The sequence below is a fragment of the Lytechinus pictus genome, chromosome 5 (genome assembly GCF_037042905.1).
Source record: "Lytechinus pictus isolate F3 Inbred chromosome 5, Lp3.0, whole genome shotgun sequence".
In the NCBI taxonomy this organism is placed as follows: Eukaryota; Metazoa; Echinodermata; class Echinoidea; order Temnopleuroida; family Toxopneustidae; genus Lytechinus; species Lytechinus pictus.
This window is the reverse complement of record NC_087249.1, coordinates 43,174,508-43,200,404: the sequence shown is the minus strand read 5'-3', so window position 1 is coordinate 43,200,404 and position 25,897 is coordinate 43,174,508. Positions and strand designations below refer to the sequence as shown.

Genomic DNA, 25,897 nt, shown 5'->3' with positions numbered 1-25,897 from the left:
GGATTCAAAGGGGAAGCCGCCCCTTGCCCCCCCCCCCATTATGAGAGGCACAATTAAAAATTGTAATGTAAAAATGCCGCCAAAACAGAAGTGTGCCCCCCTCCCTCTTGAAAGCGAAACTTGTTTCCCCCTGTCATGGATCCGCCCCTGACCTCTAGACATTATGCTGTATAGACCAAATTCTTGGTTAGATTTACATTTACATAGGGCCCGCCCCCCCCCCCCTATAGGTGGAGCAAAAAAAAGGGAAACAAAGAGGGAAAGAAAGAAAAAGAATTGAAAAGAGAGGAGAAAAAAGGAGGGGAAACATAAGAGGAGGAAGGCGAGTGAATAAGATGAGGGGAAGACTTGGAGAATAGCTTTAATAATCATTTCGCCACTGGGACAACCGATTAAAAGAAATAAACAAAAATCAACTTTGAGCAGCCGATCGGGGAAAATATGGGTGAAAAAAAAATTTACCCTCCCCCTATTTATTTCTGATATTTTGACAGGGTAGCCCATTCACCAATAAGAAGTGGTCTTCCATGGGGCCCTGAATAACAATAAACGTATTTACAAAATGCATAACGTATGTACAGAATGTTACGGCATTAAAATTCACATTAGGATTTGAATGTAAAACGAAACATTTACAAACTTAGCAGCAAACAAAACGCAGACGGACACTCGTTTGACGTATAATCAAATATAAAGATAAGTGTATATTAATGTACTAGATCTAGATTTATGATAAATATTTCGTATCGAAATCGTCATGTAATCATATTCGAAATTGCGTCTGATACTTTGTGCTGTACATGGTCTATGACCTCCCATAATTATCGATATCGTCATCACCGCTGTTACCATCGCAATCACCTTCATTTCTCTATTATAAGTATTAACATATCTATTATTTCATTATAATTTTATCTTCATAAATCGATGAGGTGGGAGAAGGAGGAGGAGAAGAATTACCAAGGAGAAGCAGACGTACATGTAGAATGGGGGAGCAGTAAAAAGGGATGAGAATAATAATGGGAGATGAGGAAGGATACGAAGAGGGAATAGAAAGATAAAGAAAATAGGGCCATGATATAGTCTTCTCCATCAAGATAATTGAACATTATTGACCTTTCGGGATTGCTTGGCATTGATACTCATCGAACTGTTCTTAGTCATTGCCCAGGCCTATGATCATGAAAAAGCAAGATCACTCACCCGTATAGTAGAGAATCGTTGACAATAGCATGCTCAGCGGGTTCGCCACAGAAAACAATGGGAGAGATGCTCACATACTTTAATTCCCCATATCCGCTGTCGTGATTATTGTCGTAATTTCAATAGATGAACCTACTTCAAAAGACCATTGGCCCGTCTGATGGGGAATCTTTTGTAATGATATAGTGTATTAAAGTACGTGTATGCACTAACTACATGTACCGTCCCGACTTCTTTTGTGCTATTTAAAAGAATTCTTTCAACATCATCGAGTAGCGATTAGCGTGTATAATCGCATAAATTATCTCATATAACGGATCTAATGGTCATGATTACCAGCATCACCATAATCATTACTATTATCTTTCATATATTTTTAATTATATAAAATATAAAATTGATACTGGAGAACGATTGGAAGTAGATAATGAATGAATGATGATGATGATAACTGTGATGATGATAGTGATAATCATAATTTTGAAGTGATATTAACGGACATAATACGAATAATAATATCAGTGATAATGTTGATGATTATTAACAAATGAAGATGATTGGTATATTTTGCGGCCGGGCAATGAACCATGTATAACTTGAGACGCGTTTTCCTTTATCATGTTTGTTATACAAGGGTTTTCATATCATGATCCTGAAATACATAGATTATATTATTTAGATTAAAAAGAGAGATAATTTTGGAAAAGATTTTGCGGGTTGCCAAGTCCGATGCAGTACAAAAAATTATTGCATATCGAGGTCGATGCGATTTTTATATCAACGACATCATCCCCCAGAGTCTATCAAGTTATGAGTTTGTGTGCATTTTTAGCAAAATTGACATTTGTAATACGAGATTATTCTAATTTTAGAGTGCTGTAACATCCGAACTGCATGCCATTCCTGCTACGTACGTTTTTAATTCATCGGATATTTCGATTTCTGGATGCATGTTACCATGCAGTTAAAGCGGTGTACGCCTGAATCATATTGAATGTCATTTGTATTAACTTTATAATAACGTCGACATACAAAAACAGAATTCATTAGGTTCTTTATCACTACACCAATGATATGAACTAATGCACATATAGGCCTACGTCTTTTGCTTGATAGAACACTGACCCCCCCCCCCCCCTCCTTTAGAGCGAGAACAATATTGTGCTCTCTCATTGATATTGATTTCGATAAGGAGATCGGGAAACTCACGCCATTAATAGTAATTTACATTATTTGTATACCATTTACAAGTGAAGCACAAAATATGTATCTAAACGCTTAGGAAAAAACAGAAAGAGAGAAGGAATTTCACCAAAAATTAAAGTAGTTGCACAGTTCACAGTAGGCTGTAAACAATAGAGGGGCTTCACATGCGGAGGGAAAGGCTATCTAACCCCCAAAAAAGTTTGAACATGGATTTGAATTTCTCTCTTGAATCTGCTTGTTTAGATTGTTCCAGAGTTGGATCAGGGGGGCCAAGGGGCCCGCCCCTCCCTCCTCCCTCTATTGGCGGAGCAAAAAAGGGGGAAAGAAAGACAAAAAAAGAAGGGAAAAGAGAGGAGGAAAAAACATAGGAGGAGGAAAACGATTGAATAAATAAGATGAGGGAAAGACTTCGAAAACAATTTAAAAAAAAATTCATGTCATTATATAAAATTTTCGCTCATGCTTCGCGCTCGCTTAAAAAGTTTAAAAGACCCCCCCCCCTTCCCATTTGGCGAAGGCTGGATCCGCCTCTGCAAGTTTACCCAATTTTTGAGAGTCACAGCAAATATCTGCAATATGAATGTGTCGTTCAAACACAAGTAAAGACCTTAGTTTTTTTAAACGTCACGTTTTAAACGGGTCAAAATGCCATATTTTAGTGACAACTTTTTTGTCTAAAAAGTTTTCAAGGGAAAATGTACTCCACCTGAAAACCTGTCACTGATTGAATACATATAAATCATCGAATTATAGACACGTGTAGTACAGAATAATGCATAAATCAGAATGAGTATGGTGGATTTTTTAGTCGGCCTATAATAAGCTTAACGTTTTTACTTCGTCTATTACTCTATTCCGTTCCTGTTCAAAAACACAATTCGAATTAACTTCATCGCAGTGGTGCCAACACTGAACAGTTCAATGTTCTTGCTCGTGAATAAATGTTTTTTTCCCGAAAGCATGAATCCAATTAATGCTCATTTAACCACATGTCTATCCCAGCTTTTGTATGAAACAAAAGGTGAAAAGAGATCGGGCTCAGTGGGATAAAAAAATTGATCTTACCCGCGCCTGAACATTAACCCTAAAAGGACTTGGGCTATTTGAGATGTATTTAGGACGGGGGGGGGGGGGGGGGGGGACATGATGGTCCCCATTCTGATCTAAGACGTTGTTCGCGCCGAAATTTGGCACGCACATTCCTTACCACCTATACTACAAGATGGTATTTTTTAAAATCTGAAAATAATTATTGTTTATTTATTTTGAATGAAATATGCAAATTTATTCAGGAAAAACATTATTTGCATGCTCAATGCCCAATTTCACTTCAAATGTTCTTCTTTTTTTGCTGATCTCATCTTTGTAATCTAATTTAATGGCATCCACAAAGAAAAATTGAAAAAGGCAATTTTTCTTATATATTTCTTTGTTTTTTTAATTTCTCATGTACTTCTGTTTTTCATCTTTTGTTTTTCATCGTTTTTTTAATGGAAACTATTACAGACCATTTAACAACTAAATCAATTAAACAGACACATTAGAACGAAAAATTATCATCCTTTTATGAAGTTCATCTCCCATATACTCAGTACGCAAAGTATAAAAATTAGCCATTTTCGGCATGATATTGTCTCGTAAGAGGCATGTGACGTCACAATGCTATATCCGAATGTTAAAACTTTGGTCTCAAAAGTTGCGCGAGACTTAAAAAAAAAACATAGTCATAAAAGTTTGCGGCGCTCTCTTTTTGCGTTTTGGAAACATCGTGCGAAGCGTCGAGGGGGGGGGGGAATCATGCCCTCCAGTCCTTTAAGAGTTAAGTTTTAGATGGTCAACACGGTCTGTTCTTTTTTGTTTAAGGTGCCGGTTCGTTATGTATTATAGTTTTTTTTTACGTTTCAGTTTGAATTTATTCCTAATAAATGCTTAATATTACAGCGCTTTACTGCAAGTCTAAACTTTTCAGAAATCTAAACCTTAAACGCTGCGCGCTCGGGTCACGCCAACGATCACGCCAATAAAAGAAAATTATGTATACGCATATTTTTTTATTACAAACTCACTTTGAAATATAGTTTAATTTCCAGGGCCCAAATAAGAATTTTCACTGTTTGGACTCCCCCTTGAAAGAAACCAACAAAAATAAGCTTTGCGCGGTAGATTAGGGGGGGGGGGGGCATTTTGCGCACTCTCTCTGGTGATGAAAGCTGGACCCGCCCTGATAAAAATGATCCCTTTTCAAGCTCGCAATTCACGCTTGCATTATTTAGTCTGATACTTACCCTCTCGATGACTTTGAAATATTTTGGCTGTAACTAAATCGAGTATAACATCTGTTCTATGAAACTTGATTTTGTAACATTTATTATAAAGATGCTTATGAACAAATCATAATTGGTTTACATATTATAAAGAGCCTTCTCATATTCCAATTTTACCTTATAAACGTACACTGTAAGTATTTTCAAACGAAATCTATGAAAAGGGTGCAGTTAGGCTTTCATTTTGATGCCAAATAGTCTCATAATTGGGATTAGTTGCAAACACGGTTTTCGAATAGAAGACACATCGGGGAACATCAAAGTATCAAGACAGTCACCCGCGCTGACAAAGTGGTAATCTCCCATTGAAATACCCCCACCAATCAAGGGGTCATTTCTATTGAAATCCGCCACCAGTCAGACCACCTCTATGTTCAAGAATATAGGGTAATCTCCCCAATCAAGAATGGGGTCATTTAAATCTACCTTGACAATGGGGTAAGCCGTTAAATACAGCTTGCAATGCGCTGGCCCATGTCATTTTCAACGTCCGGCTTTCGGGGAATTAAAATGAGCATCAAATTGGTAGTTTTCTTGTTCTCTTTTTGTCCCCATTCTAGAACCTTGATTTTGTTTCTTTTCGTAATGTGCATTTTAATATGGTTTCCATTATATTATCAACATTTCGACATTTAATGTAATTTAATACTTGCCTTTATAAAGAGCAATATTACATAAAAACTGTTTGGCGAAGCAGATTATAACATAACGTTCGAGTGATATTTTATCAACACATTTTTAATTAACCATGTAACTTCCCTCTTGATAGGTTGACTCTTAATATGAACATTCGAGTTATATTCTTTGCCTACCATCTCTCTGTGCATTTTTATAACCAAATATATTTGGAAAAGAGGTGTTTACCAGGCTAAAGTAAAGGTCCTCACTTGTGTATGAACGACATATTCTCATTAAAATACATGCTGTGAGTTTCAAAGGGGGCACACTAGTCTTGTGTAAAAATGGCATATTTATATTAACAAAATTGATAATGGCTCTCAAAGGGGCGTGGGGGGGGGGGGCGCACGGGCCGGATAACCCCCTCGTCCCGGATTCACTACATCATGCATAACATATCGAAAACTTGCATACAGTGTACCGGACATGTAAAAACACAGCAGACGACGTTTGCAGACCTCGCGATCATCGTATGACTAGTGGTGTAGAATGTTCCATTGTGGCTTTATGGGGGAGATAGCATTACAGAGGGATAAAATGTATACACAAATAATGTTTCAGCGTTGATTCGCAATATTTTGTGTCAATTTCATAAATTATCGTTGTTTGAACGTTTAAAACATCATTATGAAGTGAAAGGAATAAGCAAAACTTTATTTTCAGACTCACCTATGCAGTGGTAAGCTAGGATGCACCCCTCGTATACATAATGGACCCGTCACGAGTGTAATGGTTTGCTCTTCGCATATCACTATCACAAAGAAAATCTCCTCTGATTTGATGATAAAAGTGCACTATTTCCTTATTAACCAATCTCCATGGTTCTTTCATGAGAATTTGCCTTACAATGTACCCTTTATTATAATCTGGGCGGAAATTCTTGATACCATCACCCGCCGATGTGACGACGGATATAATCCAACCGGGTACTATAAAAATGCCCCCCAAACCCATTATCCCAATACATATTCCTGACTATGGATGGTTTTGAGTGATTTTAATGTAATAAAGTGCCATATTTCCCACCAGTTAAATTACAAAATAATTATGATCATCTGATAGAAGAAGTTATTAACATTCATTTCAGGGGGGCGGAAATTCTATATGAATCAACGCTTGTCCTTGATACACATTTGTTTGTGAAAAAAGGGTATGATGCAAGGGAATTATGCGTGTTATAAGGGTGCGCGCGTGCAGCGAGGACCTTCTGTCCGCTAGTTTTCCATACGAATTATGGTACTTGTGGAGGCCTCAGCCCCAGACCCCTTTCGGTTCTGTGGCTCCTGGATGGTAATAAAAAACACTAGGGCACATAGTAGATCACAGGGGAAATTTATATAAGAGAATAAAGACGGATCCCAGGTAAAAAGATAATATAGGTTTTCATGTCCAATATCATGTCGGAGTCACTAAAATGTGTTAATTTGCATTTTAAATCACGCGATATCTTTTATCGGTCATTCAAAGTTAAGAATGGGATTCATTAGAAGACGCTATGATTCCTTTATTAACACTCAACTCAATTCATGGTCAAGACTACCTCAACTTTAATAATTATAACATTTATTTGTTAAGTGCTTTTGATTTCGTTCGAAGGTAAAGATGTTTGTAATTGTCTTACAAAGTAACGAAAGTACTTTTTGTTCTGAATTTCGGGCAATGAAATTCAAGAATTGTGCATTTAATCTACAATGACCGATATGACTGCTTGAGCATCCAATTTGATATTTAAAGTTCAAATTAATGATATTTTATTCGTTTGTTTTGCACGGCATCTGTATTATGTGTGAATATATTAGTTTCTAGCATGGCAATTTTTAAACATGTATAATAAGAGTAAAATTGATGTGCACTTCGGCTAAATTAGAATTTCAACGATGTCCTTAGTGTTCATCTTTTTTCCACACACAAAAAAAAATGCTTGCATCTTATGTATTTAATTTTTTTTTGTCACAGTAGCGTTTCAATGTATAAATTTAAATGCCATCATTTTTGGACCCAGGTATGATTTATATTGCATCTTTTGTGAGGGGCTTTGCATTTCGTTTACAAAGATGTTAAGGACAACTCCATATTTTTCCTTTTCACCCGACAATGCTGACTGTGTGGGCTCAGTGTGATAAAATAAAATCTCACCCGCGCCTGAACACTTACTTTTAGAAAGTCAATATCTTAACGGTATATTCTTCAAAATAAAACAAAATGCTCGTGCTAAAGGGCTAAAGCTTAATTGTTTTATTAAAGAAATGAAATCTAAATCTAATTGAACTTTGTCATATACTGAAACCCGAAACGAAAAATTATCAAAAGAAATTGTGAAAGCGTAACTTTGGAAAATATATACCCCACTGGACTAGGCACACCGATACAAGGACACAACGATATTCAGATCAGTGACTAGAGATCGGGCCTAAAACACCGATATCGTGGACATAGAGGGCGCTCATGCAAAAACATCTTCTCGGAGAGCCAACCGGGGGTGTCAAAAGAAAAGATAAAAGCGGACGCTTCCGTTTTCGCTGCAAAAGGGCACGCTGGCGTCTTGAATGGCAAGAGCACTGACCCGTAGGAAAGAAAAATGGACAATGGCACGCTCAGCAGGTTCGCCGTAGAATATAAAGGTAAAGACGCACACACACATTTGACAAGACGCCTAAACTCGATTATCACAAAGTACGAATGTGATGTTTGTGTATTATACATTGTAGGCATGCCAAAACACAGCGCTGCTGTACGGGTCGCGAGTGCATTGTTTTCATCGGCCGGTCAGTTGCTAGGGCTCGAGATCAAAATGCCGGATGTTCGCCCCGCCCTATAGGTAAAAAAGGCACCCAGTTTATGCCCTTCTTTGCTTCCCTTATATTCACATGTCAACCGCCTGGGTTGGTTGATGAAAGGACTTACTGAATGCTTTATCCAACATACATGTAGTGTGCTTGTCAGCCAATCATGATCTATCAAATTTGTCGGATCAGAGAACTTATCAAATGACATACTTTGATGAAATGCACTGTTTCCCTGGTTAGCTATGGAACATAGCCTGGGTTGGTTGATGAAAGGACGTACTGAATGCTTTATCCAACATACACTGTACATGTAGTGTGCTTGTCAGCCAATCATGATCTATCAAATTTGTCGGATCAGAGAACTTATCAAATGACATACTTTGATGAAATGCACTGTTTCCCTGGTTAGCTATGGAACATAGCCTGGGTTGGTTGATGAAAGGACGTACTGAATGCTTTATCCAACATACACTGTACATGTAGTGTGCTTGTCAGCCAATCATGATCTATCAAATTTGTCGGATCAGAGAACTTATCAAATGACATACTTTGATGAAATGCACTGTTTCCCTGGTTAGCTATGGAACATAGCCTGGGTTGGTTGATGAAAGGACGTACTGAATGCTTTATCCAACATACACTGTACATGTAGTGTGCTTGTCAGCCAATCATGATCTATCGAATTTGTCGGATCAGAGAACTTATCAAATGACATACTTTGATGAAATGCACTGTTTCCCTGGTTAGCTATGGAACATAGCCTGGGTTGGTTGATGAAAGGACTTACTGAATGCTTTATCCAACATACACTGTACATGTAGTGTGCTTGTCAGCCAATCATGATCTATCGAATTTGTCGGATCAGAGAACTTATCAAATGACATACTTTGATGAAATGCACTGTTTCCCTGGTTAGCTATGGAACATAGCCTGGGTTGGTTGATGAAAGGACGTACTGAATGCTTTATCCAACATACACTGTACATGTAGTGTGCTTGTCAGCCAATCATGATCTATCGAATTTGTCGGATCAGAGAACTTATCAAATGACATACTTTGATGAAATGCACTGTTTCCCTGGTTAGCTATGGAACATACATTTAGCCTGGGTTGGTTGATGAAAGGACGTACTGAATGCTTTATCCAACATACACTGTACATGTAGTGTGCTTGTCAGCCAATCATGATCTATCGAATTTGTCGGATCAGAGAACTTATCAAATGACATACTTTGATGAAATGCACTGTTTCCCTGGTTAGCTATGGAACATAGCCTGGGTTGGTTGATGAAAGGACGTACTGAATGCTTTATCCAACATACACTGTACATGTAGTGTGCTTGTCAGCCAATCATGATCTATCGAATTTGTCGGATCAGAGAACTTATCAAATGACATACTTTGATGAAATGCACTGTTTCCCTGGTTAGCTATGGAACATAGCCTGGGTTGGTTGATGAAAGGACTTACTGAATGCTTTATCCAACATACACTGTACATGTAGTGTGCTTGTCAGCCAATCATGATCTATCAAATTTGTCGGATCAGAGAACTTATCAAATGACATACTTTGATGAAATGCACTGTTTCCCTGGTTAGCTATGGAACATAGCCTGGGTTGGTTGATGAAAGGACGTACTGAATGCTTTATCCAACATACACTGTACATGTAGTGTGCTTGTCAGCCAATCATGATCTATCGAATTTGTCGGATCAGAGAACTTATCAAATGACATACTTTGATGAAATGCACTGTTTCCCTGGTTAGCTATGGAACATAGCCTGGGTTGGTTGATGAAAGGACTTACTGAATGCTTTATCCAACATACACTGTACATGTAGTGTGCTTGTCAGCCAATCATGATCTATCGAATTTGTCGGATCAGAGAACTTATCAAATGACATACTTTGATGAAATGCACTGTTTCCCTGGTTAGCTATGGAACATAGCCTGGGTTGGTTGATGAAAGGACGTACTGAATGCTTTATCCAACATACACTGTACATGTAGTGTGCTTGTCAGCCAATCATGATCTATCGAATTTGTCGGATCAGAGAACTTATCAAATGACATACTTTGATGAAATGCACTGTTTCCCTGGTTAGCTATGGAACATAGCCTGGGTTGGTTGATGAAAGGACTTACTGAATGCTTTATCCAACATACACTGTACATGTAGTGTGCTTGTCAGCCAATCATGATCTATCGAATTTGTCGGATCAGAGAACTTATCAAATGACATACTTTGATGAAATGCACTGTTTCCCTGGTTAGCTATGGAACATAGCCTGGGTTGGTTGATGAAAGGACTTACTGAATGCTTTATCCAACATACACTGTACATGTAGTGTGCTTGTCAGCCAATCATGATCTATCGAATTTGTCGGATCAGAGAACTTATCAAATGACATACTTTGATGAAATGCACTGTTTCCCTGGTTAGCTATGGAACATAGCCTGGGTTGGTTGATGAAAGGACTTACTGAATGCTTTATCCAACATACACTGTACATGTAGTGTGCTTGTCAGCCAATCATGATCTATCGAATTTGTCGGATCAGAGAACTTATCAAATGACATACTTTGATGAAATGCACTGTTTTCCTGGTTAGCTATGGAACATAGCCTGGGTTGGTTGATGAAAGGACTTACTGAATGCTTTATCCAACATACACTGTACATGTAGTGTGCTTGTCAGCCAATCATGATCTATCGAATTTGTCGGATCAGAGAACTTATCAAATGACATACTTTGATGAAATGCACTGTCTCCCTGGTTAGCTATGGAACAAAGAGTTACAAAGCAGATACTCCATAATGTGCCTATGGGTCTGTGTGCCAATGATCTTAAACTATTAAAGCTAATACTCTAAAGGGTCAATCCGAATGCTGAATGAGGAAGGGATTATGTAAGAATAATGATATGCCTAATAATGTAACTTAACCTTGTCGGGTAGTTGGTGTAGACGATGTTCAAAGCAGGTAAACGGTAGTCATGGGGGTAATGGTATATACATACACTGAACAATAAAGTAGAATTTTTTTTAAATAATTAATTCCTTGAATGAGAAATGTAAGATAATTATACGACTAAATACAATGTTAATTCTTTATCATCAATCTGTGAAGATTTATATAGTACTGATTTTTATTTTAATTCTAATGTCAATTTCATTTCAATATCCGATAACTTACTTTCAGTTCCAATTTCCATTTCAATCTTAATTTTAATGTCAATAACATTAATTGTTTCAAATGCTACGCACATTTATATCATAATTGTCTATATGTAATTGTTTGATTTTCCGTAAATAAGTTCATTTTCCATGCTATGTTATGTATGTTCAATACCATGTAAAATGCAAATTTCCACTTATATATTTATTTGGACAATAAATACTACCTATGAACCTACATGTAATGTCTATGCTTCACAGAATTATTCATACAGCAAACCTCCATTCAATGGGAAAAAGTCAGGGACTGAGGCACAACTGTTATAAACTACTGAAATCATTCCCTCTGATTGGTTGAGAGTGACTTTTCCAGTTAAAATCACAGACAAATCACCTTGTGAAAGGCTCCCCATCACTATTAAAAGGAATACTTACAGCATTTCCAACCAGGAAGGCTTCCATTCCTCGTATCAGCTTCCTCTCGACCTTGACTACACTGCTCGTTGCAACAAAGGTGCGGTATACGGTAGTCGCATTCATGTGCTGGTCACGAGGCTATAGAATGTCAATGAGATAAATGAAGAGAAATGTGAGCAAGGGGAGAATCGAGGGTGGGGGGCATTCATGTGCTGGTCACGAGGCAATAGAATGTCAATGAGATAAATAAAGACAAATGAGAAAGGGGGATGACGAGGGCAGGGCGGTGAAAGAGAAAGCAACAACAGGTGGCAGAATGGGATGGACAGTTACTAATAAACAAAGTGAGAGAAGACCTTAAAAGAACATTTATCAAGGATGAACAGATTTATTTCTTCCTTGTCTCCCTATTCAATTTCAATAAATCAGAAATGATTTTATTTAAAAAAAAAATACACAGCAGTCCAAAGGCTGCATTGTGCCTGGTTTACAGTTTTGCATTGCGGCCGTCAGATGGTAAAACGGTCTAACTATAAAATTTGACTTTTTGAGGTGAATTCACTTTCCTGGTAATGTGAGGGCGCTCTTTCCAAGGGTGCTATCGAGAAAATCCCATCATGTCTTGATTTAGAGATAATTCCGCTATCTTGTTACTTTTTTGTATTTTTCCTTCAGATTTGATGGTAAAATGGTCTATCTTTGAGTTAGCCCATTGTCGGTCATATCGTTTGGAGGTAAAAAAACGTAAACCTTTTAACCTTCTTAATTACGATTTTTGAATCATTGCTGTCAGATGGTAAAATGGTCTATCTTCGAGTTAGACCAGTTTACCGCCACGTCACACGGCCGTCAAATTTTACCATCTTATGATGTGTAGTATGAGTGTATACATGTGCTGTGGTTAAGCAGTCTATCTACACTAATATCTCATTTATTTCATAATTAAAACCCCAAATAAGCACAAAATTCTTCAGTTATTAGTGTTTATTGTGCTTCTTCTTTTCCCATTGCTAAAAATGCATTATTCCCATCTCATAAAAAAGCTCAAACCTCTCAACTTTAAAGTCATTTTTCTCAGAACAGCGATTTTTGAGATAAACCGTTTTACCATCTGACGGCTTTATGTATCACACACTACATTTTACATAAATCCAAATACATGTACATTCCATACATTTTTGATAATACAAAGTAAAAAAACAAAACATTTACTTAGCTGAGGATAAAACAACCAAAATGCACATGTAAGAATTAGGATAAAATAAAAGTAAAAGCAAGACTCCATACAATATTGCGCATTATTTTAATTGATATAAATATTCACTATAGTACACAACACATAAAGAGCACATTAAATTTTCCCATTTAATAACTAATAAAAAGGCGATTGCTCATTATTTTTTAAGTGAAACCATTACCTTTTTACTGCTTTTCAAACTCTCAACAGCTTGCCAGAAACTGAAATAAAAACAAATGGCAAAAAAAAATACAAGAAGAAAAGTAAAAAAAAAAGCCTTATCAATTATGTCCACGCATTCAATAAAAAACAAATATGTAAAGTGAATTAACTTTTGGGCAAATGGATTATCATAATTGCCATCATCATCATCACTACCACTGCCTCAGCCACGAATATCATCATCATCATAACTGCTACCATCACCACCACCACCATCATCATCATCACTTTCACCATAACCATCACCTTTATCATTACATCATCAATAAACATCATCATCACTATCATCATCATCACCACCACCATCACATCAACAACAACAACATCACTGTTATCATCATGCCCTCATTACATCTATATCATAGTTGAAATCCTATTTTCTCATGCTCATTCGGCTGGGACAAGTACATACATGTACTTCTCAAAACCATCAAACCTTCATTGACAAACAAGTGCCTGACTAAAGACAAGTTGCTTGATGTGAATGACAAATTACTTATAAAAGATGGTTATCAAGTCAACAGACTCACTTCAAGAGGTCCTCCTTTCCTTCTTGTTTGAGGAAAGCCAAGAAACATTCTCTTTTCTTTCCCTCCCCGAGTATTTCATCAAGAGACATCAGGCGTTGGGTTTGGTAGGCGTCTTCCTGGCCCCCTGACCCGGATCCTTTGTAATAAGATTGGTAGTCGGGTCCTCCAAGAAGCTTCAAACGCTTCTCACACTGGGCTTTAGCAACATTGCACTGGGGTAGTAGGCAAACAAAGAAAAATGCTTGAAAATTTTTCTCTACGAAGCGGTTCTGACTCTTGCCTTGTAAATCAGAGGGTCATGTTCGCGAATCCCGCTGCGGCCTAGCGTCCTTTGGCAAGCCGTCACTCAATCCACACTTTGCAACTCTCCACCCAAGTGCTAAAAGGGTACCCGGTAGGATGCGAAAGCCTATGTAGTATGCCTAGCAATTGAGTCTTGTAACTCTTGTTGGAATGCTCCCCAGGGAGTGGAGAAGGTGCATACATTGTGTGCAGGCATGCCAGCTAGGATCCGGTGACCGGGGTAATAATATGTACATGTAAAGCGCTCAGAGACAAAATGTGATATGCGCTATATAAATGTTACTATTATTATTTTTACGATATGGTAGACAAAATGTTAGTTAAGGCAACAATGCACATAAAAACAACATCTTACGCATGCTAGAAATGCAACATATTATTTTTACACATTCACATCAACAGCTGCATAAATAACAAGATATGAAAAATTATCAAGTTACCTGATTGATGTATCTTTTTAAATTCCTGCCACGAAGCATATCCCCTTTCTTTGTCCCCTTTGCCCGTCCCTTTTCTCCTTCCAGTTCACCCCTCGTTTTCTTCAGGTCTTCTATTACTGTAGCATGCATTATCTCTGTTAATATATGGTATCTGTAAAGGAAATCAGAATGGAAAAAAATGCAACACTTCAATCAAATGGAATAAATGACATCTGTAAAGCAAATAGAAAGGAAAAATGTCAGATTGATTGAGATACTGTTTTTTTTTCCTTTGCATATTTTTCACAGATGCTATATTTATTACTGTATATAGTATCCAGCTTCTAGGGTATACACCTTCTTCTTTAAACCCAGCATGTACATCTTTATATTTTTCTAACAAATTGATTTTTGTATGAATTGATGTATCAGAAAAATGTAATGAAATGGAAGTAAATAAATGTTTATTTGAATTGAATTGAATATACAGTATTACTGTATACAGCATCTGTGAAAAGATGAGAAGGAAAAAATATAGTACATCCGGTTTGATAAAATGCCAAATGTAATATTCAGTCATTAGGTTATTTCAAAAACTTATCTTTATGAACTCATATCAACAAAGAAAGACTGTTTGGCTTTTCACTTTACCAAATTCTATGATCCAAAATTGATGTATGAAGCTCCTTTCCTTAAGTGTAAATTCTTGAAGTAGAGACCACCCAATCCATTTGAATCCCAAACTTTGTTTGGTCTACAAGTAATTTAGTCTTAACTGCCATAGTCTAATACGTAGATGGGCTAATTACCACTTTGTCTACTTTAATATAATTTTGCAATTTGTAAAATGAAAATTTGTTTCATAAATAGTTCACCTTATTGTACATGGACTTGAAAAGTATCACATCGAGGGGATATTAGATAGAATGGATACAGCCTATAGTATATGGCTTAACCCTTTGAACCCTAAATTATAAGGGGCGGCGGTGACCCATACCCTGAATTATTTGCACTCCCATGATTCCAGACCCAATTCCGGCAACGACAATTTCCCGCCAATTCAGACGAGCTGAAGATTCGCCCCGGATCGGACATGAAACTCTTCTCCGTTTAGAGTAAATCCAGATGAAAAGATTCATTTTTTTCTACCCGCAAATGGCAAGCAGACAAAATGAGTGTAGACCTACACTGTAGTGGCGATCTACCGTACTTCATACCTGATCTGAAGGAGTTCATCCACATCGCTCGTTGAGTTGATGAGTTTAATAAACTCCTCATAGGTAGCGGCATAGGCATAGCGTCGTTTGCTCTTCTCAACAAGCTTCTCAGTCCGTTGAAGATGCATGAGGAATGTCGTATTGATGAAATGAGGACTGCACAGCATGTCCACTGCAGGCTTCACAACTAATAAATTATAATCATCATAATAGGCATTTATATAGCACCATTTATCGAGAAATAATCTATGCTGAGGCACATTTTCATCAATCTCCCGACTTTAGTTCGAGCTGCGTTTCAGCGCTCAGTTCATTCAAGGAATTAATCCTGCTGGGTACCCAAACACCTCACTTGGGTTGAGTGCAGCACAATGTGGATAAATTTCTTGCTGAAGAAAAACACACCATGGCTGGGATTCGAATCCACGTCCTTCTGACTAAAAGACGAGAGTCGTAACCACTAGGTAACGGTTTCCCCACAAAGAAAAAAATATCAAACAATGTTTTACATGAAATAGAGTTAATAAGACCTAAGATGCAACTAATGTGTCTAGCTAGCATGCATCAATGAACAAAATAACTTTATATTATCTCGCAATTACTGACATGATATTCCTAAAATCTAAGCAAAGGCAACAATTTTCCCGTTACAATATGACATGTCTAACATGGGTCCACTTTCTGTGAACTTGTGTTGTTAAGAATGGGTAAATACATATGTAAAAAGGTTTGCAAAGCAATACAAACTACAATGGCAATTCAACATGATTTTTTGCATACCAAAGTTGTTAAAAAACCTGGGGTCCATCTTACAAAGAGTTGTGGTTGATCCGATCAATCTCAACTATGGAAAGCCAGCAAAGTCAACATATAAAATGCATGTTTGTTCAAAAAAATTCTAGATATGAATGTATATCCATAAATTCATTGATTTCTTGACAATTTGGTGTGTTCTCCTTTGTTTACAAAGTACATTTTGCAAATTTCCTGTATAAAAAAATTATGACAGTGATGGATTTCCATAGAGTTACGACTGATTGGATCAATTGTAACTCTTTGTAAGACAGGGCCCTGGTCAGTAACCCATTTACACCAATAACCAATCAGTGTTTTTCTTTGAAATTTGGAACTGGGGTTTATGCATTCCTCAAAGTCTTGCATGATCTCTGACATAACAATGCTCAAAGTCAGGGCCCCGTCTTACAAAGAGTTACAATTGATCCAATCTACCTCAAGCATATGAAAATCCATCAATGGCATAACTTTTACTTCAGGAAATTTGCACAATGTCCTTTGTAGACAAAGAGAAGCACACAGGATTTTCAAGAAAAATTTGAATGTATGAATAGACATCACATCTAGAAATTGTTTTGAATGCAAATTTTTATGTTGACGTTGCTGGCTTTCCATAGTTGTGGTTGATTTTGACAGAAAACAGTTTCACATCCAATCCAATAGTTGTGGTTGATTTGATCAATCTCAAGTCTTTGCGAGACGGGGCCCAGATCAGTGCTGATATATAGTTATGAGACCAAATGGCTGTTAGACGAAATTTTGATCGACAGAATGGCATTAGATCATGTGGTGAGTGGATGAGTTGGCAGTGGGCGAAATGGCAATTTACTGTGTTAAGTGGGCTATATGGCAATTACATCAAATAGTAGATGAACTGGTTGTTAATGAACTAGACTATCCCATGTCTTTTTATAGACCAAACAGAGAGGAGACAAAATGGGGGGGTCAACCAATTGCCAAATCTAAAACATGAGCATTAATCTTACCTTGACAGGTGAAGATTTCTCTAAGGAGTTGCCTGGCCATCTCGCACCCTGCCAACCTCTCGGGGAGGAGCAAGACCAGGAGAACCTCAACCGCCTCCCGGAAGAACTGTGTCTCTGCCTCCTCGCTGGCCAGGGACGGGTGCAGATAGAAGATCTTCGGCTCCTCACCTTCCCTATATTAATAGTGATAGAAATACATGAGCATGCACATGTACCTCTTTATAAAAAGCTTAAAATGAGAAGCGTTGCTGGAGAAACTCACTTTTTACATTAATTCAATACATTAATTTGTCAAGTCATTCCCTGTCCAAATCACAGCTCTTGCTCTAATAAATTAGGCCACTAATGATGATGATGGGTTCTTATATAGTGCGTCCCACAAAAAAAGTTAACCCGTTTTCCGAGATAGATTTCACGATTATTAAACATGTTTTACTTACGGTAAGAGTGGAATCTCATATCTAATTTCAGACTAACAGCCTAGCAAAACATTCACGCATGGCAGGTTACAAACAATAAATATATTGAGGTCCATCAGATACAATTTGCGCAGAAACTCAGGTAAGAATCTGAATCGCCTCTCATTTCAGGGATCAGTGAGAGAAACTTAATACAGAATACAATAGAAATGCCGAGTCAATCATCAAATAAGCATAGTTGCCCGGGGGGGCCAGTCAAATATATTGCTGTACACACGCCTGACCAAGGAATTTCCAAACACCCCGTAAACGAGTTTTTCTCTGTGTGCAAAATAACCCCCTAAACAAGTTTTTCGCGGGCTTTATTTACACATTTTGGCCCCTAAACAAGTTGTCGCCAAAATATTACCTCCGGAAAAAACCTTGGGAAAAAAATCATAACCTAAACACGTTTGGCTATAGTCTTTAAAAAAAAGCTTTGGAGAAAAAACATACCCTAAATACGTTTGACCCCGCGATTGACCATTGACCAGTCTTTCAAAACCACCCTTTTTCTTGAAAATCGGTGTTTTTGATAACCTTAACGAGTCCACGCGCGGACCACGTCCAAAACTGAAAAACACCCCTTTAAACGCGTTTTTCGGTCACGGGTGTGTACAGCAATATATTTGACTGGCCCCCCCGGGCATGGTTGTTGTATCATGAACCAATCTTGTCCAATTTTTCGGCGCAACCTGATTTTTACATTAAAAATTCAATCACGTCTAGCTCATTAGTGCGTGAAGTGTTTGTCACATATTAGGAATCAAAATGTAGAGGAATAGTTTATTGTATGATGATGTAGATGAAATATCATAATTAATTTGCCTTTGAAGAAAGAATATGTGGGAATCCCAGTTTTCTTTTTTCTGGGACGCACTGTATAGAATCATCATTCAATTCAAATAATGTCCTAGTAGTACTACCATTACATTATTCTTGCAATGATTGGAGTGGGGAACTGAACTGTCTGTCATCGTGCATTGATAAATAGAATACTGTCCAAATATTTCATAGGGGTGTATATGCTGCCCTACTTTCCTTTGAAAATTGAAAGCATGTGACATATATACAGAAAATTGATTGGTTAACGTGTTCAGTTTTTCAAACTGATTTATTCTTTCACGCCAAATTTCGTATAAAAGCACTGACGTTGCTAACAGATATGACTGGTTAACCATCATGCTACAGTGCTGGCATTTTTGTAAAGGACAAACAAATTATTACTTTTCTACAGAAAAATACACTTTCTTTATTTACTCCCTTTTGTCGAAGTACGAACGCCAAGATTTGTTCGTATTTTATCTATTTTTTTTTTTAGATAGCATGCCCCTATGAATATCTGCAGGCAATAATGACTTGGGCAGAAATATTATTGATGAAGAAATCCTTAAGGCCACCGCATATGTTACGACTGATCTGCGACCCGATCTTGGAATAAAACGTAGCAGATTTTGATGCTGATATACTGAGTAATGTCCTAAATCATCGTATGTTGAAATCTATGACTTTGCTATCATCCTAATTAAAAGCGAATAAAAGCGAATTTGACATCTACATGTAGTCGAAATGACATCATAGCAATCGTATTATTGGCTACGATTTGAAACTAATTTGGACTTTACTCCAAAAAAAAAGTCTTGCAATCATCCAAAATGGTTACATTAGTATTCTTTCGTATAATCTAAACCTTGTATAAAAAAATAACTTTTCATTTACCGTACATTTTCAGAAAATGAGCAAAATGTGATTTGATCCAATATAGGATCGTGGACCAGTCGTAAGGTGTGTGTGGTGGCCTTTACATATGACTCCATATTTTTATGAAGCTACATTTCGTCTTGAGGAACTCCTGTAGAAAACCTACCTGACACTGGTCTCCCTCAGTTTCTGAAAGTGATCACAGAGTTTGTATACAACATCACTGGAGAGGAAGCGAACCTATCAAATCAGGGAAGAATAAAATACAAAATAGTGAGATTCATCTGGGGCATGTTTCATAAAGCTCTTCATGAATTTATGAATGATTTTACAAGCAATAAAGGCCGAGATATTGCATGAAAATACACAGAAAGAAATTTGTGCTATTTGTCCAAAAAACAGCATCTGTGGTAAAAATACACTATGGATATTTTTCATACATGCCCTTCCATCAGGTAACCAAAATTATCATCTATATAGAGCGTTTTAGCCATACATTAAATATGCATATTTTGGTCTGCATCAATTGCCTGTGCACTATCAGAGCATATCCCTAGAATGGCCAAAATCCAAAGAATATCCCATAGGCTCCTGTACAAAATTTGCTATTGAATATGAGAGCAAATTCAACAGTATAGTGCGCATGCATGAATGCGTGAAATATACAACAATGCGTACATCTACAACAATGAAAGCAATGGGGTGCGCAGCATGGAGCACAACTATGCTCGATGACGTCATAATGAACTACATGCAAGTCGCATGTCAACGACCAAATTTGATCTTATGATGCCATTGTGTGATAAGTGATATGACTTGTTTAATAAAATTTCTCCATCTTTTTGATTGCCAGGGGTGGGATAGATGATAATAATTATATTGAATGGCTTTCTTTCATGGAATACCAGAAACATTCCACTCGTTAGGGCCAATATTCCACTCATCTGCGATTCGTGGAGTATTTGCCCAAACTCTTGGCATATTGCTGGTATTCCATTCTGAGCGATCCAATATAATATAAATATTGTTTTGAATTATATAAAGACCAATACCAATAAACATATATTCTTTTTTCCTTTATCTCTTCAGAGATGAGATTGAGAGCAGGGGGGGGGGACAAATCTGAAAGATTCTTTTTTTTTTACTGATTAATAGTTATAAAATAACACAACAAAAATATCATGTAACTACTTACCATGTCAATTCTTTTGAGTCGAAGTGACAAATTATGGACCACCTCCCACATATCCGTTCTAATTTAAAGATCGGAAAGGAAAATAAATAAAGCATTAACACAATACACATTAATTAATTCCAGAAAGTTAAGAATTGGAAGTATTATAATAGAGAAATATCAGCAGTATTATAAGACAATTTATGCATATAAACAGTGGGAGATTAAATTTAGAGATAGAAAATAAACCATTTTGAGCGTTGTGGCCCAGTGGATAAGTCTTAAAAAGACTGACTTTGAAACAAAGGGTCGTGTGTTCGAATCCCAGCCATGGTGTAATTTCCTTTAGCTAGAAATTCTCCACATTGTGCTGCACTCAACCCATGAATGGGAAACTGGCAGGAATTTATTCATTGAAATGCCACCGCGCTGTAGAAGGCTGCGGGGCTAAAGCCAGGGTAATAATATCCAAGTCCTTTGGAAGCGCATGGGGACGTTATGACACAATGTGATATGCGCTATACAAGAACTGCGTTATTATTATTTGCAGTGTTTTTTTTTGTAACCTCTTTGAAGCATACAAAATCCAAGAGTATAGACTCTACTGATCATGTAAATAACTAGATTTGTGTCAGCAGCATAAGCCGGGTCCAAACAGTATACATATTTTGATAAATGGCTTTCACAATTCCACAAACCTTCTTTAAAGTATGGACATAATGTATTATTTTCACTGCATTTTTTTTTATGAATTCAACATCATCAAATTTCATAGAATTATTATTCTTTTAAAGGATACTCACTCTAGAGCATCAGTAAAAGTAGGACCTTCTTTTCCGAGAGTTTTGTACCAGATCATCACATAGTCCCTGACAGCTAGATGAAATACTGTACAAAAATAAATAGCGTAAGAATATAAAACATTGAACACTGCTTGTTGACCATATAGTAACAAATAAATGGAAATAATCGATGACCGGGGTAATAACGTGGAGCGTTGTGGCCCAGTGGATTAGTCTTCTGACTTTGAAACAGAGGGTCGTGGGTTCGAATCCCAGCCAAGGCGTAATTTCGTTCAACAAGAAATTAATCCCCATTGTGCTGCACTCAACCCAGGTGAGGTGAATGGGTACCCGGCAGGATTAATTCCTTGAATGCATGAGCGCTGAAAGGCAGCTCGAGCTAAAGCCGGGGTAATAATAATAATAACATCGCGCCTCGGAAAAGAATATTTCTAGATAGATGGCACTATATAAATGCCTAATATCATTATTACGTTATATCTGTAAAGTGTTTTAGAGACGTAATTCCGATGTATTAAGCGCTTTATAAAAGCAGATTATTATTCAAAAGGAATAACAAATAAAAAGCTTTATAACTGAAGAGTACACATGTATGTATAAATGTAAATAGGGAGGAAAAAAAAGAGGAAAAAAGAGCTTTTATCTCTGGAGATTCTATTGGGATATTCATGTAGTTATAATTTTCTTTCTTCTTCTGTTCTATATTTTTTACTCGGGTTTTTAATAAATCGAAGATATGGAGTAAGGAGCGCTTATGAATTCTTTCGAAAGACACACTATTAAAACCAATTAACTAACACCCACATCCATGAAAGGAAAAGACAAGCACGAGTACTAACTGTTAAATCTAACAAACGATGTTTATTTTTAAAAATACTCAAAAGATTTTAATACTCCACAATGCCTTTCCTACATGTCCTAATTAAGAGCAAAATCCGGAATGACAGGGGAGCTGTACAGGGGAGGGTGGAAGGTTAAGATAAAAATACATCACTGTGACCTTGACCTTTGCCCTTTCGACTTCAAAATCAATAGGCTTCCTGGGATCCATGCTAGTTCAAACACACCAAATTATTTGATGTTAGCTTAAGTAATTAAGCTGAAGTTATCGCGTTTACAAGGACTTCAGAAGGGTAAAATGAAAGCATGTCACTGTGACCTTGACCTTTGACCTAAAAATCGATAAGCTTCCCTGGGATCCATGCTAGTATCATACACACCAAATCATATGAGTCTACATGTAGGTTCAGTCAAACTGAAGTTATCACGTTTACAAGGAAAAGTTAACGGACGGACGCACAGACGGATGGACACCGAGCATGATACCATAATACGTCCCCTCTAGGACGGGTGTATCAAAAACATTAAGGCCTGTATTCTCAGAATGCTTCAATTGTACCGTGGTACAAAAAGCCATGGACTATGCAGATTTGTGTACATGAATTATGGTTATTACATCATGTACACTAAGAAAAGTCCAATAACAAAAGCACATTTTGGGCAAAGGGTGCTCCATTGAAGCGATAATAATACAAGAAATCTGCATGGAGATTTGTACCATGGTACAATTGAAACCTCTTTTGAGAATTTGTGACCTGCCACCCCAAAACCACCAATAAGTCCCCAGGTAAGGTTCTCTGTAAATAGACAAATTAGATAGTCTCCAAAAACCACACAAAAAATAGCATATCTGAAAGAGCAATTCTTCTTCTTCATACTGTAGAAATTTGAAGTCGTGAAGATGAATAAAAGAAAAGATACAAGAGTATCTTGGACACAACTTTTTCGGACTGCTTGGGAGTTTCACCGATACAGTTTGCACATCTCATGCTTGTGTGAACCCTAAACTTCAAACCTTGTTTTCTCCTTTATATTTTTTAAGCTCTTGCTGAATTTCCTCTGCATTCCATCAAGTACTTGTAGTTGTAATGGTTATTCTTGTCCGCAGTCCGCAAAAAAATTGTGTCAAAGAAACTCTTGTATCTTGTTTTCTATTCAACTTAACAACTCAAAAAATTTTACAGTATAAAGATGAAGAAGTGCTCCTTCGGACAAGCTAAGTTTTTAATTTTGGCATTTGGAAGAACCTTCCCTAGTGACTTTTTGGTAATTTAAGGGTTGTTGGTCACAAAAAATACTACACCAGTCTTACAATCTCTAATAGCATTGTCAATATTCCTTGATATGATAACCCGCCTTCCTGGTCTTCTTCTACGTGCTTTGATTTCCTGGAGAAATGAAAAATGAAGGGGGAATACCCATCAATATATCAAAGGCAGGGGATGTACATGTAGTCTTCAAGAGAATAAAATTTTCATTGGTCAAATGATGGATATTGACTCTAATCTTCTATTGTTACAACAGGTAAACTTGTAGAAGTCGATCTTTCGTAAGTCGAAAGTTTGCCAAAGGCGAAGTAACATTTGAGACTTGATTATTATGCAAGTATCCGTTGTGTACATCTTCTATTCTAAGTCAAATATTTCTTAGTCCATCAAATCTCTGTAGATCTCTGTAAATTGACTAAGGCAAAGTTACCTACATACATGTATATAATTCTTTTACTTGAACTAAGCTGCTTTTTAGATCAAGAAATGGTTTGTGTATTACAGCTGGAACAAAATAAATATGCTTTGATTGACTTCATTCAAATAAATTAGTCGATGCACTTGATATTTGGAGCATGAATTAGAGTGTAATAAAAGTCAAGGTTGAGTTCAGGTCAGGCAATTAAGTACAAATATGCGTGCAGCAGACTAGAAAATACTGTGTATTGAGTGTGTGATGCAAGTATGGGTACAGAATCATAATAACATGTGGAACGGCTCTGACAGTCTCGCCTGTATTGCTCAATTCGATATAGCAGCTGTGCTTACTTTGAAAACAACAAAGATGAATAATTGTTTACAAAAAAGCACCATTCACATGATAAAAAACTACTAAGTTCATTAAACCTAAATGACCTTTGACCTTGATTATGTGACCTGAAACTCTTGCAAAATGATCAGTGATTACCCTTATGTCCAAGTTTCAACTAGATCCATCTATACTTTCAAAGTTATGATGACATTTTAAAAATTTACCCTTGGGTAAGATTTCAATGTTGATTCCCCAAAGATCATCACAGTTCATTGACCCAAATTAACTTTGACCTTGATCATGTGACCTGAAACTCTGGCAGGATCTTCAGCGATACACCCTCACCCTTATGTCCAAGTTTTATGACCAGGGCACATATACTATTTAATTTATGATGACATTTCAAAAACTCAAACTTCGTTAAAATTTCAATATTGACGACGCCGCCATTGGAAAAGCGGCACCTTTTAGTCTCGTTCTGCTACATAACCATGTAGGCGAGAAAAAAATACATACATTAACAAGCTCTTACCATAATCTTGGTCACCAAGGCCTGGAAGGCTGGTGGGGGTTGATGGGTAATGGCAGGTTTCTTGATCTTGCCCGAGAACAGGACCAGGGAGAAACCCAGGAGGAATCCAACCAGTCCTAGTCCAAGATAGAGCCAAGGTGATGATGAGCTCACTAGACCAAGGCGACAGGACACAGCCAGGAAGAGTCCAAATCCTGCTATGCTGTACATGTTGATGATCTTCCCAACGAAAATCATGGTTGGAAAGGCTGTCCAGTGTCTAACCTGAAAAAAGTGGAATAAACAAAAATTTGATAAGGTTCAATGATTACAGTATGTACAAATGTATGTGTAGTGATGATGATAGAGAGGTGGTGGTGGTGAAGGTGAGGAGTAAGATGAGAGAGAAGAAGGAGGAGGAGGGAGAAGCAGAAGGTAGATAAGGAAGAGAAAGAGGAAGAACAGGAAAAGAAAGAGTAGGGGGAAAAAGTAAGAACAAGTGGAACGCCTCTGGCAGTCTCGCCTGCATTACGCGATTCAATATACATGTAGCAACAGTGCTGACTTTGAAAACAGCTATTGAATAATTATTCACAAAAGAAAACACTGATATTATAATAAAATACATGTACTACATGTCCATTGACCCAACATGACCTTCAACCATAAACATGTGACAGATGTGTGCAAAACATACTTGATAACCCTTAGTGTATATTTCATGAACTACATGAGTAGATCCATAAGTTTCCTCAGTCATGATGCCAATTCAACAAATATCCACAACACGGTCAAAGTTCACTGACCTTTATAAATCTTGGTATGTGAACTGAAACACACACAAGATATTCAGGGATACATGTACATGGTTACTCTACATGTATGTCCAAGT

At 37.2% G+C, this 25,897-nt stretch overlaps 1 protein-coding gene across 1 annotated transcript; it reads right to left on the bottom strand.

The window, feature by feature from the left end:
- Positions 1–7,360: 7,360 nt before the first annotated feature.
- Positions 7,361–25,285, bottom strand: LOC129283531 (sorting nexin-25-like). The gene is made up of 11 exons (XM_064099048.1): positions 25,027–25,285; positions 23,788–23,863; positions 21,636–21,720; positions 20,854–20,911; positions 19,825–19,898; positions 17,500–17,672; positions 15,719–15,905; positions 14,523–14,673; positions 13,780–13,991; positions 13,209–13,248; positions 7,361–11,928 (listed from the first exon to the last, which is right to left on the bottom strand). The coding sequence occupies exons 1-11, from the start codon at positions 25,261–25,263 to the stop codon at positions 11,764–11,766; spliced, it is 1,458 nt and encodes a 485-aa protein (XP_063955118.1). The 5' UTR covers positions 25,264–25,285; the 3' UTR covers positions 7,361–11,763.
- Between the last annotated feature and the right edge of the window lie 612 nt (positions 25,286–25,897).